At 33.7% G+C, this 13,981-nt stretch overlaps 1 protein-coding gene across 20 annotated transcripts in view; it reads left to right on the forward strand.

Moving 5' to 3' along the window:
• The window catches only part of ERBIN (erbb2 interacting protein), a 151,116-nt gene extending 140,343 nt beyond the window's left edge, over window positions 1–10,773 (forward strand). For 15 of the 20 annotated variants that reach the window (XM_078004794.1, XM_078004796.1, XM_078004783.1 and 12 more), the window contains 4 exons: window positions 5,296–5,502; window positions 6,595–6,687; window positions 7,157–7,231; window positions 8,684–10,773. In XM_078004794.1, coding sequence (XP_077860920.1) covers window positions 5,296–5,502; window positions 6,595–6,687; window positions 7,157–7,231; window positions 8,684–8,791 — 483 coding nt within the window. In that variant the 3' untranslated portion in view covers window positions 8,792–10,773. The remainder of the gene's footprint in view (window positions 1–5,295; window positions 5,503–6,594; window positions 6,688–7,156; window positions 7,232–8,683) is intronic. The other 5 variants (XM_078004790.1, XM_078004791.1, XM_015140146.3 and 2 more) reach the window with 1 other exon arrangement.
• Window positions 10,774–13,981: the final 3,208 nt, after the last annotated feature.

Here is a 13,981-nt window from a genome sequence, read left to right on the forward strand (position 1 = left end):
GGGATAAAAACACAGAGAAAGAGAAGGAAGAACTCTGGGTGGCCCTGTTTTAAGATTTTTTTCGCATAACAACTTGAAGTAGTAGCTTGGCCTCTAAAATATTTCCTTCTGCCCCTCTCCTTCAATCCTGAAAAGACTGTTTTCTCTCTAATAACCCTATTTTATCCCCTCCCCATTGTTTCCATGTGAAGTATTCGCTTACTTCTGGGTCCTTTACTTCTACCTGAGCGATGGTATCCCCTATTTTAATATATCCCTGACTCTCCTCTGGTGTTACAGATTAGGAGCAATCTCCTGGATTCTCTTGGCTCTGGCTGTACCTGACCTAGACTTAAACACTGTCCTCTGTCACCTGCCACCATGTGATTCCTATGCTGTTGAGTGGCAGTAGTCATGTTGAAACCTCCCAAGTTTGTTTACTTACTTACCTACATATTTATTTATTTATTTTGAGGCGGAGTTTTGTTCTTGTCGCCCAGGCTGAAGTGCAATGGCGTGATTTCAGCTCACTGCAACCTCTGCCTCCTGAGTTCAAGCGAGTCTCCTGCCTCATCCTTCCAAGTAGCTGGGATGACAGGTGCCCGCCACCACACCTGGCTAATTTTTGCATTTTTATCAGAGACGGGGTTTCACTATGTTGGCCAGGGGTCTTGAACTCCTTACCTCAGATGAGCAGCCTGCCTCGGCCTCACAAAGTGCTGGGATTACAGCCGTGATCCACTGTGCCCAGCCAGGAACCTCTCAATTTAAAAGATAAGAGAGAAGAGTGATAACTATCAGTCTCTCATTCCAAGCGTCCATGGGGGTAAAGATCGGTGGCTTTTATTAACTCAGGGGTAATCTTTGCCATTTATAGTCACCTGGAGCAATTGTATTTTCCAGATTCTTTTATAGTAACATTTTGTGCTTGTTTTTTTTTCAATTTGGAGCCTTTGAATCCATTGACTTTTACATTCATGGTATCCTTGTTCTTTTAAAAGGTAAACATAGTTATACATTCACACCTCAGTTAAAATTTCAAGCTGAGAGCTAAATTCATTATTATGTATTCTAAAAGCACATCTCAGAAAGGGAGAAGGAAAATAAAGTATTCATTGCGTAAATACACAAAATTAGATCATGTCTAAAAATTCTAAGCCATGGTTTGAACTAACTGCACATGATAGATCTGTTGCAGATATAATTTCTAAGATTAAATTCGAAATCCTTAACTTTACATGTGTGCTGTAGTATGTCATAACAAAGTAGATTTTAGATTAATTTTTCAATATGATGATGTAGTCTGCATTTCTATGTTGCTAGCCATAAGCTGTTTTGAACGTAACAATAGTGCTATTTATCGCTATCTGTTTTGTTTTCTAAAACATATATAGGGATGTGCTTAGAACTAAAATTGAAGTGAAAAACATATGTGTCTTGCTTCCTGGCATATTTATAATAAGAAATATTCAGGGGCTCTGTGCAGTGGCTCACACCTGTAATCCCAGCACTTTGGGATACTGAGGCTAGAGGATCACTTGAGCCCAGGAATTTGACACCAGCCAGGGCAATGTAGGGAGACCCTGTCTCTGCCCTGCCCCACCCCCCTGTAGTGAGCCATGATCACACTACTACAGTACAGCCTGGGTGGCAAAGTGAGACTCTATCTCCAAAAAGAGAGAGATAGAGAGATGTGTGTGTGTATATATATATATGTATATATAGAGAGAGATACGCGTGTGTATATATATATTCAGGGATAATGAGATTGAGTTTATTTTTCCCCTAAAGCTATCGGCTTGGTAAACTATAATACAGGAATAATATTAACCAGTTAATTGGGTTTAATAGCATTTCTCCAAATCAGTACTTTTGAAACTGTTGAACTCAGTGTGGCAGAATTAAGCTACAGCAAATTTTATATTCATTTCACACCCCAGTCTTATCCCAATAAAGTAAGTTTTATAAGACTATAAGTGTATTGGTTCTGCTTATTAAAATTTAGGGGAAAAAAAAAATCCCATGGGGACTGTTCTATTAGAAGAACAGCAGTTATTTATTTATTTTTACCAAAAATCTTTTTATAGTGCTCAACATGAGTGTGTTTTAGTTGGTCTTAAAATTTGAGACTCTGAACTTTGATTAATAATTATATTTGTTCAAAGGTCTTAAAAGCTAGGTATTGCTGTAAGTAAAACTAAAAGGAAAATAACATGCAGAATTCATCTTCTACATGTGTGTATTGTACATAAATAGATTATATTTTCATATAAGCTTTTCATACATACAAAAACATCTTGCTATGTACCTTTGGAAGACGTGAAAGATACTAATTGATGGCAATAATGATGGCAGTGTTTGATTTGGGTCTTCATCTTTGCACTATTTGGCAATACTTTTTCCTAATCGTCTCTCAAGTGTCATCCCCTTGGTTTCACATCTTAAAGAACATTATTTGTTTACTTTTTATTTCCTTCTCATTTGAAGCATACCCAAACATCCAGTTCAGGAGATTCTTGTCAAGATGGTATATTGATTTCAGGACAGCAGAGCTACTCATCAGCCACACTTAGTCACAAAGATGTTCCTCTAGACAGCTTGATGAAAGTGGGTGCTTGGGAAAACAAAATGTAGTATCTGTGAGCTTTCTATATTTTGCAGCTTTTGGACTAGATATTATATTTGCTTTAGATGAAAATACTTTTTTGAGGGCTTTCCCCCCTTTATTAGTAAGGATTTTTTAAATAATCAGAAATACAAAATAGAATTTGACCCTGTCTACTATTTCTCAATTCATTCCATGAATTTTCCACCCTGGAGAAATTGTTTTATTTTTGCATTTAGATTTCTCTTATATAGTAACACCTATTTGTTTTATCATTTGAATCAGGGCGTTTTTGGTATTCCTGATAGTAAAACTATTTGGAGAATTGAAGATGAACTTGTGTTAAATTCTTCATTCTAGGATCTTTTACTATTACCAAAGTCAAATGTAATTACCTCAAATGTAATTAGAAATCATCTTGAAAGATTTTTGTATATGATAGAATAGATGATGGTTGAGTTTTTAGTACTTTTGTTGCAATTATCTACGTATGGCCAGTGCCAGACAGATAATTTTTTACTATCCTCCCTCAGCTATTTTTCCTTATTTTCTTAACTGATTCCATCCCTCTAGTATGACCAGATATAATTATGAAGCATAGTTATTTATGACATAAAACTTTTATGTTGCCCTTCAGAGTAGTAGCTACCCAGTCATCTAATACTTAAGTTCATCTAATATATAAGTTCATAAGTTTCTAAACCTCTTTTCTTTTAACTGAGCTTTGTCACCCAGTTTTTTCTCATTACATATATTTTGTGGTTTAGGGTTACTGAGTTTGTTTTAATACTTTTTAATTTCCTGAGCCATCTGCTAATTGTAGCTTAATACATTCCATGTGTATGTTTAACACTGATGTAGGCAAGACCAAATATCTGGTGTCAGGGAGTCTTAAGGTCAATAGTAATTATCACCTGGATTTTACCCAGGAGAAAGATACTGAATTTACATGTAGGAATAAATGGTATAAACGTATAGAAAATCATGGGCTATCTGCAGAATCGTATGTGAGTAATAAAGCAACAGCAGAACCAGTTAATTACTCATGGGCAAATCAGTTGCATTAAATCTATAGTGATCAAGTTTTTTTCCCTAAAAATGTTGGGCTAATATAGCACTTCATTTTCCTTCTCTCCAACCGGTATAAGATTTGTCAGTAACATCCTTGTGTCCTGTCACAGAATACCCATGTGTGTTCCCAGACTTCAGAATTTAACTGAGTTCTCAAGTACAACGCAGTTTAACAGTGAAATAGAATGCCTTTTTTAAAAAGTACAAATCTTTACCAAAGCTAAACTACTTTATATCTTTCAGCAAGGTTCACCAAGAAAAGCATGTAGTTTTGAAACTGTTGCCATATCTTTCTCCAAACTTTTCTACTTTGGGATAATTTAGGGAACTGGACCTCAACTATTTCCCTCAGAGTTTTCCCGTAATTTTCTTGTCGATAAGATTTTCTTTCTGTTACTAACCAACAAGGAAATTATAAGTTAATAGCTTAACCATATTTTTCTACACAAAAATCTTTTTATATGCAAATATTTGTAATATGACTGTAACCTCTTTTTTTTGTGTATAGAGATGGAGTCTTGCTCTGTCACCCAGGCTGGGGTGCAGGGGCATACTCATAGCTCACTGCAGCCTTAAACTACTGGGCTCAAATGATCCTCCTACTTGAGCCTCCCAAGAAGCTGGGACTACAGGTGTGCACCACCATGCCCAGCCAATTTTTTTTTTTTTAAGAGATAGGGTCTTGCTGTTTTCCCAGGCTGATCTTGAACTCCTGGCCTGAAGCAGTCCTCCTGTGTAGGCCTCCCAAAGTGCTGGGATTATAGGCATGAGCTACTGCACCCCGCCTCTTACTTTTAAGATAGATTACTCATGCTAGCAGAATAAGCTATTAGCCACATTTCTACAAAGGTGATTTTAAGTCAGGTTTATTCTCTAAAAATGAGAGACATTAAAACAAAGATAGTTCTCTAACAACAACAAACTAATAATTTCTATTTTTTTGTTTTTTTTTTTTTTTTTTTTTTTTTTTGCTTTATGAATAGGGTAGAATGTCAACATTTAATTTTTGTGGCTAACAGTCTGAAATTAATATTAAGAGATTGTAAAAGTTGCTAACATACACACAAGGAATAAATCAGTTTTCTACATAGATAGCTGAATTGACTTGTTAATTCTGGGAAAGAAGGAATAAAAGTAGAAAAATATATTTAAATTTGGAAAGAATTTTACCACAAAATTAGTTTTTTTCTGAAGAAAAACATCAGCAAATGTACCTTTTGTGTATGTGTGTTTGATTTAGTATGGGAAAAGATACGCATCTCGTAGACGCTTAAATTTTAAAATTTTGGTATACTATGTGCCATTTTAACATTTGGTTACTATAATATAGATACATCTAAGAAAATACAAATATAGCTCCCAATAAAGCAAGTAATTTAAAATATAGATATGATGTACTTCCATTTGAAAGCTTAAAAAAGTGAATGTAACAAGCACTTGGGAAACTTTAGAATTAAGACATTAATAGCTTATTTCTTTTAAGGTTTAAAATTAATAGAAAAATAGTAAGTGGCATGGTATTGTTTGACTTAATTGGAATGTGAAACTCTAGTGCTTTTGTAATGCTCCAAGAAGAAATCCAAATATTTGAAATAAGACATTATTATTGGTCATTTTAAGATACTTCATGTTTTTCTTAGATGCCTTTGAGTAATGGACAGATGGGCCAGCCTCTCAGGCCTCAGGCAAATTATAGTCAAATACATCACCCCCCTCAGGCATCTGTGGCAAGGCATCCCTCTAGAGAACAACTAATTGATTACTTGATGCTGAAAGTGGCCCACCAGCCTCCATATACACAGCCCCATTGTTCTCCTAGACAAGGCCATGAACTGGCAAAACAAGAGGTAAGAATAATCAAGACTATTTGAAATATGGGACTAAGCTTTTTATGTATTTTTATAGGTTACTTAATTATTAGCAGTAAATCCATATAGAATGTTAACATAGTTGTTACCATTTAAAGTTTTATTTTTATGTTATGTTTATAAGGTATTAAACTTGGTGATTTTTATTTGACTTTGTGATCATACAACATAGGATTTAGTATTTGGGGCATGATTTATTTATTCTGGTACAGTTGCTTTTCCACAACTGGTTGATACTCCAGTAGTCAGACATTCCTTAAGAATATAAATAGGAGACCATTAAGCTGAAATTGTTCTGTGACACTTAAAATCTTAACTCCTTAGATTTTGAAATTTGACTACAGACTTCAAACTACTTTGAGTATTTAATCTTAAAAATTACTTAAAAAGTCAGCAAGCTACACATTTCTTATGTCTTGATAGTTATTAATAAAATGATCAATAATATTAGAAAGGTAGAGAACAAATGCTTTATTCATTTTGGTTGTGTCTCTGGTGAAAGGGAGTGTTTTATAACACAAGTTTTAATTCTTGCATCTTTTTCTATAGCTTGGTTATAAAAACTATCAATGGGTCATATTTTAAAATCCTACCTCTTTTGAAGCCTTTAAACAGATTCAGTAAATGAAGAGTTAGTATCACAAAACCACCAGTGGATCATTTAGATATCTTATGAAACAAGCCACTAAACAGAGATACTGTGTAATTTAGATGTCCCACAAGTGGAAACTGATAATAATATACATGTTTTGTGTTTATATACTATGGCATTAAAATCTATGATGTCTAAAAAGTAAAACAGGGTCAATTTTAATTGATTCCTATCCTTATAAGACAAGCAATAAAATTAGGAGCTATGCTTTATATAATCTCAGCTCTGCCTTTAACTCACTAACTCATTAACATAATATTCTATGTTGTATTTCACTTCATCTGACCAAATGTTTATTTTTGATGAATTCTTATGTTTATGTTTGCTTGGACTTAACCCATGAGTATTTAAATATAGATGTTGTGGCATTATAACTTTTTCTGAAATAGTAAGTTTCCTTTATTTTCATATTAACTCAGATTCGAGTGAGGGTTGAAAAGGATCCAGAACTTGGATTTAGCATATCAGGTGGTGTCGGGGGTAGAGGAAACCCATTCAGACCTGATGATGATGTAAGTTTTCTTTGTATATTCTTGAAACACCTATAAAGTTTTATTTGCTGATTCAATACTTACATGTAAGTGAAAATCTAGTAGATGTTTATGTAAATCTAGGTAGACATCACCTTGATTCCCCACTCTATTGCTTACCTTTTTGTTTTGTAATTTGATCAGTTCAAGTTAAAACAATTTAACCAAAAACTATGAATGTTTGTGATATTATCAAGTGATCTTTAATTTTCTTATTGCTTTTTCACACATCTATAAAAGCAATTTTATTACTCTCGAGAAATCACTGAAGTCAGAATTACTAGAGGTAAAAATAGCTAGTTTGTTACAGTATTACTCAGAGAAGTCAGGGAGAAAACTTGTACCATGATTGAAATATTTGCATGGTGTGGAGGAGAAGTTGCTCCTTGGTACTCTGTTATTTATACATACTGTTTTTAGTTAAATAAACAATTTTTTTTTGTTATTAAAGGGTATATTTGTAACAAGGGTACAGCCTGAAGGACCAGCATCAAAATTACTGCAGCCAGGTGATAAAATTATTCAGGTAATTAAAATAAATCTTTATTTGTTTTTCATTTTATAACACTCTAATGTTTTCATAGTTTAAAATGTTTTCACTTCAACTTTGAAAATCGTGGGAGGCTGAGGCAGGAGAATGGCATGAACCCGGGAGGCGGAGCTTGCAGTGACCTGAGATCACGCCACTGCACTCCAACCTGGGCGACAGAGCGAGACTCAGTCTCAAAAAAAAAAAAGTTTGATACATCATAGGATTTTGTTTAAGCTCAGGAATGTTAATTTTTACTAATTTGAGGGGGATTAGAGTACTACTTCTTGGATGTGGGCTATTGGCCTTTCAGAAATGGAGAAGAAAATTTTTAAATCTGAGAAACTCATTTTTTCCTGTCCCTTCCTTTTCTTTGTTCTTTCAGCTACTCATTTTACGTAAACACTTGCAGTCTTAGAAGAAGACAAGCCTAGGACACAAGTCTAGCTCTCATTTTCTACCCCTACCATCACTGTTCTTAGTTGAGAACTAAAGAACTAAAAAATAACCCTCAAACCAAGAAAAAAAAAAAGAGAGAGACATTAATATCTAGTAGCTGAAAGTACAGATTCTGAAAACCAGACTTCCCGAGTTTAAATTCTGGTTCCAACACTTTTTAAAAATAAAATTAATTAAAAAAAAAATTTAAATAATTTCAAGCTTAGAGAAAAGCCACAAAAATAGTACAATAAACACCAGTATTACATCATTTGGTCACCAGTTGTTCATAATTTGCTACATTGTCTTTAGCATTTATTCTCCTCTTTCTTCTGCTTTTCTCCCTCCGTCTATACACACACACACACAGAGAGAGAGAGAGAGTCACACTCACTCATACACTCATACAGTTATACGCGTTTATTTTCCTGAACCATTTGGGAATCTGTAGTTTCAATTTGTGACCGAGCAAGTTACTTTACCTCTCCATGCCTGGGCTTTCTCTTCTCTAAAATAAGATGGTGAAAGAATCTTTTTTGAGCATTATGAGACTCAAAGGATCTAATTCATATTACACACTTAGAATTGTGTATTTGGTACACAGTAGAACCTCAGTAAATATTAACCTTAATTGTAAGAAATATGGTGGTCTTGATGTGATGGCTTCAAGACAATCGGAAGGCTAGCCCTTGCCCCTTGCTGTGCTACAGTTTGGTCACCTCAGACGCACATTAGCATTATACAGCACCATGTCTCACATTATTTCTTAGTGATTCCTAACATTGAACTGCTACATGAGAATTGTCTGAAAAGTTGGACAAAACACACATTTCTAGACCCCATCTTCAGAGACTTTATTCCTTGGTTTGGGTAGGGCCTGTGAATCTATATGTTATTCTAAGTTGCCAAAGTGATTCTTATTTTCTTACAGGTTTGTGAACTACTTGGCAGAAATGCAAATAAATTACTATAAAATGTTTTTCCTAAAAGCATTTTTCCTCTTTCTTCCAGGCTAATGGCTACAGTTTTATAAATATTGAACATGGACAAGCAGTGTCCTTGCTAAAAACTTTCCAGAATACAGTTGAACTCATCATTGTACGAGAAGTTTCCTCATAAGCACTGTGGACAAAAAAAGGGGGGAAGACAGCAAGATTTATTGGAAGATACTTGCAGGGGAAATTAATATTTTGACTATTTTTATATATAAAGAAGAACTCAAAAAATTATGTTCAAATTTGTACATTAATGAAGTAATGGAACTTGTGGTTAGAGGGAAAGAACCACTGTACAGAATATAAAGGAGACTGTTGAATTCATACCATATAAAACTTGTTAGGTTTTTAAACATAGCAATCAAGGCTACAAAAACAAACCTGTGTTGTTTTTGTATAGATTGTAGGTTTATTTTTGGATTTCATATACATGACTGAACTGTGTGCAAGGCAATAGTTAGCCTTGATTTTAGCCCAGAGACAGATGGCAGAGCTATCTCTCTCATAGCTTTTATGCCCTTATTTTTATTCAACTGGTATTAATGTTTTTCTCCTGAAAGTACTTTTTTTTGATGTGGGTAAGAGATTTGAAGTGTTGGCTTTTGCTATGTGCATATTGAATTGAAGAGTGAGTAGGTGAAGGTGGTGCTGGTGGGTTCACTTTCCAAGGCCAGATTAAAACAGTTATTTTCTATAAAAATCTGGAAGCAAAGAATGGGGATGGGGGGTACTATGTGGTAGTATGTTTTTATTAAGAGAATAATGCAATAAAATAGGTAATGTCTTTTTTATAAAGCAAAAAAGACAATAATTGCATTTTATGAGCTCGGCAGGATCTGTTCTTGTCATAGCCATTGACTATACATTTCCTACTGGTGATTCAGTTTTTAATTTTTTAGTCACAGGAAATTTTTAACTCTACTGTGGTTGCATGTCCATGCATTCTCTGTGTTATGGAAATCCCGATTTTTTTTTTTTTTTTTTTTTGCAAATGGTGGTACTTGCAATCTGTTTTATAATTAGCGCTCCATTTAAATCTAATTTATAATTTTTATTTTAAGCAGCAAATGAAACAAAAATGGCCAGTTTTAAGATTGTGTTGCCTGTAACACAAAATGTAAGAAGGTTTAGGAAAGCCTCTTGATTTTTGTTTGGCCTTGCATTGCCTTGGTAAAGTAAAAGGAAACAGTACGCATGGAGCTAGGAAACCAAAGCAAGTTTGTGAAACTGGCACAGTGATGGAGAATTGCTGTGGAGAGTTGTAGAGCAAAGGGATGGGTCCTTGAGGCCTGCCATTGTGTAAAGGTGTTCAAATAAAGGGCTGTTTCTACAGGTTAACATTAAATGTGAACTCAACACTTCAGAGTCTTTAAAGGGTTTCTATGTGTATCAATGTAATAGTGTTTTACCACCAACTGCCTTTCTTTGTTCCTAGTTACTGTAACAAATATGTGATGATAGAGATTTATTAATTTTGTTTATCCAGACTATTAATTTTATTTGTTTTTGTTGTATGTAATCAAATAAAATTTGAGTAACAAGTAATGGTAAGGATTAATGCATGGTTATTTGGACCAGAAAAAAGTGCCATAGAAGACCAATAACTGTTTAGTTGAGGCTAGTCTGGAACTTTTCATTAGAGCAATATTTGGTTATTGCACTTCATTTTTATTTACTAAGAAATGCAATTTGGGAATTTTTAATCTGTTATGCTTTGTTTATCAACCTTGATTTTAATTAAGACTTTTATAAGACTAGCTTAAAACACCAAGCCACATTATATTTGCAAAAGTGAGTTGCACTCACTTTCCATTCTTGCTAGTCAAAGTAGGCAGCACTTTTAAAAATATGTGAACTCAAATATTGCACTTCTTTCAAGATGTTATCAATTGGTTATTGTACTGTATAGTTTTAATAATTTTGATTGAAACCCTTTAACAACTCTTTGTAAATTTTAACTCATTTTAGTTGATTTTCAGTACTATTTACATAGGAATTGATTTTTATGGATATAGTATAAGAAATGTGCTGTATTTTGATAAAATTCACTTACTGTACGTGTGTTGTAATCTAAAAAAAAAAAAGAATGACAAACAGCTTCTTTAAGACAAGTCTCGGTGTTCCCTTTATTCTTAGTTTGTTTTTAAATATTAATTTTGGCATTCTAAAATAGTTAACATTTCTTTTATTGATTTCAGATTTTCACAGTCACATTCTACTTTTAATCAGAAATATTTAATAATTGTGAAGTTTTCAACTACTTTACCTTGAACCACATATATAGATTATAATTTTGGAAAAGGAATTAAGCCCCACAGAACAATGGATCTTTAGCAAACCTTAACTTCATTGTCTGCACATTACATTGAAGTATTATAAATGCAACAGATGTTATATGCACTGGTATTTTATTCTACTGTAGTTAATTAAAATTTTATAGTATTCTTGCAACACAAAGTTGAGTAAGAAACTTAACCAAGAGGAGTATTATACCAAGTTTCTTTGAAAGTATTGGAAAACTAAAATGACAAGGACTTTTAATTAGAAGTTTGCTGTAGTAATAACTTAAGTTTCAAAATTTGAATAAAAGAATAAATTTTTTGAGGAAATGGAGAAGACATTTTTAGTTTATATATTGTTGAATAAATTGTAGTTAAGGCCTATACCCATAACTAACTTTATTTTAATAAGTAGTATATAGTAATTCATCAAAACCCCAACTGTCTTTTAGTGGTTAAAATTTCTTACTCAAACCAGTAAAAAATTATGCTGATCAGAGTAATTTACACAGTATACAATAGTTGACACAATCTAAAGCTTTATGCTAATTAAGGAATCATCACTTCATCTGAATCAATGAAATTCTAAAATTCCCTACATATTTATTTTGTAAATATTCTTCTGACCTCTTTGGCCTGGATGTGAAGATGTATATATACTTAATTATTTTAAACACAAAACTTGCCATAAGCAGAACTACACTTTTAAGTATTAATTTGCTGTACTTAAAAAATCCCATTAGCAGCTATGTAATATTTTTATCAACCAACATTTATCCATTCCAAATTTTTGTATATATCTAGATGAGGTAACATATAGAGGATCGATAAACTAATGATGTTTAAACTGGTGTATTTACAAAATTCAGAGAGAAATTCTCATGAAAAATACACAATTTTTTTGAGCATTAAAAACCTGTATATCTGGGTGTGGAAGAAGTGTAGTTTATCTCAAATTATTATTATTTACTTCTAAAGGGAGCCGTTAAGATGGGAAATGTTTCTCTGATGGAGATTGACACGTGAAATCTGTTTGGAAGGGTATTTTTTTCACTCAGTCTGTTGCCTTTTTTGTTAATACAGCCTTCTGTTTTAATGTTCAGTGAATAGATTTCTTATGAAATAGACATTGAAATAAAAATTATGATTCATCAAGAGCATTAATTGATGAACAAGTGAACAAGATGCCTCTTTAAAAAAAAAAAAAAAAAAGTCTAGACAGGCAGCCAACTCAGACCTTCAGGTATTCCTTTGTTTCTAAATAAGAACCTTCAGAAAAAGTTGGCCATATTCTACCTAAAGCTGCTAATTCTTTACAGAATTCATAAGCCCAGGGGATAGTAAGTAGTCATTTAGTTTTGGAAAGTTCTTAAGAGAATGCTATCTTCTACAGTCTCATGAAGCAGTTTTTCAAGATTAGAATTTGTGGTCAGCTATAATACACAGTCCTAATGTCCAACCACCTGAGAAGCTCATCCTAAGCTGAGAAAGCCTAAAATGTTAGAGAATGTTTAGAGAAAACACCTGAAATTTTTTTTAAGAGAACAACCTAGGTTTTATTGTAGAGAACAATCAAAATACTCCTGAACTTTTCTATAGAATCTTTAGGAAAGAGGCTGACAAAAAGAATCTTCTGTTACAACTTTCTTTTCTAATGTAACAACCAGGGACAATGGTGATCTGCCATGCGTCTGCCCATCTAGCTTCTCAATCGGCCCACAATTTTATTTCAGGATAAAATTTGAGAAACATATCACTGGGGAAGGAAGAAACCTAAGCTATAAAATTATGCTTTTCCCCTCAAGGGATTCAATAAAGCTTATTTTTCAGAAAACAAACCTATAAATACTGACTTTCCTTAAACCTAATCAAATTGTGTTCCTCCAAGGTATAGCTTTAGAAGGATCTTTCAGTTGCTCTTTCAAACTTTTCCTTGTCAGAAAAGAAAAACTAACACAAATTGTTAAAAAATTAAAGCATGAGCAGAGAGCATGGATTTTAGGATGGATGATTTTAAGTTTCCTCATCTTCATGAAAGGAAGAACCTAATACACTGAGAACTAATGCCTGTCCAGAATGCATACTAAACATCTCATATTTGGATCATCCCTCACTGCAGCATCCCTCAAAGGAACATTCATTCTCCCAAGAACAGGAGGAATTGTTCGCAGATAAATTATTCAAAGTAGCAAAATGGAGCATGCTTCAATCTCATCCTGTCCACATACCTACAAGGGACAGCAAAGATTAATACTATGATAGGCAAAAGTGTTATGTAATAATCTTGCCAGTTTTGTAAAGAAGGGAGTACACTGGATCCATAATTTTTGAGAAATTCTTTGAAGGGCTAGAGCCAGAGAATTCTACCATGAGATGTGGATTTTGCTTCAGATGCCTCAGAAGACAATATAAAGGACCAAGAATGGTGGTGATAGTGCATCATAAGTAATTGGTTTAGTTCAACCACCTTTTATATGCCAAGCTGTGTGCAGAAAGGATATCTGGTTCAAAGCAGGAGCAAAGAGTGCGGGTACTTAGATTAAGAAGGAAAACCAGTATAGCCCTATTGAGCTAGCATGATCTGACCATTGGCATGTTCTTCCTTTTGCCCACCATTAGTGCAGATAGTAACACCATGAGAGTCAACAAACATAAGTACCAATGTCTAAAGAAATCAATATGTAAAATATCTTCTGAGGTATAAAGGATATTCAGTTTAGAAAACAAGCTGTTAATGAAAGGATTTAGATGTTTATAATGTAAAATAGAACCGTCAAAAGTAAATTCAACAGTTGGGCTGGAGAGTAGAAAGGAGACATCTATAGAGCAAATTAAAAAGCTCTTTAGGTTTAGATTGCATAGAAAGTAATGCAAATGAACTAAGAAATAATGTGAAAAGAGACATGGAAGAGGAGTCCTCATGTTCCAACATGAATCCTCCTTCAAAGGAAACAATGAAGGGGAAAAAATAAGCTTTCCTAGAGCTGAATGAAGCACAGCATAGGTTCTCAGACTGAATGAGTCCAATTAGTACC

The sequence above is a fragment of the Macaca mulatta genome, chromosome 6 (genome assembly GCF_049350105.2).
Source record: "Macaca mulatta isolate MMU2019108-1 chromosome 6, T2T-MMU8v2.0, whole genome shotgun sequence".
Classification (NCBI taxonomy): domain Eukaryota; kingdom Metazoa; phylum Chordata; class Mammalia; order Primates; family Cercopithecidae; genus Macaca; species Macaca mulatta.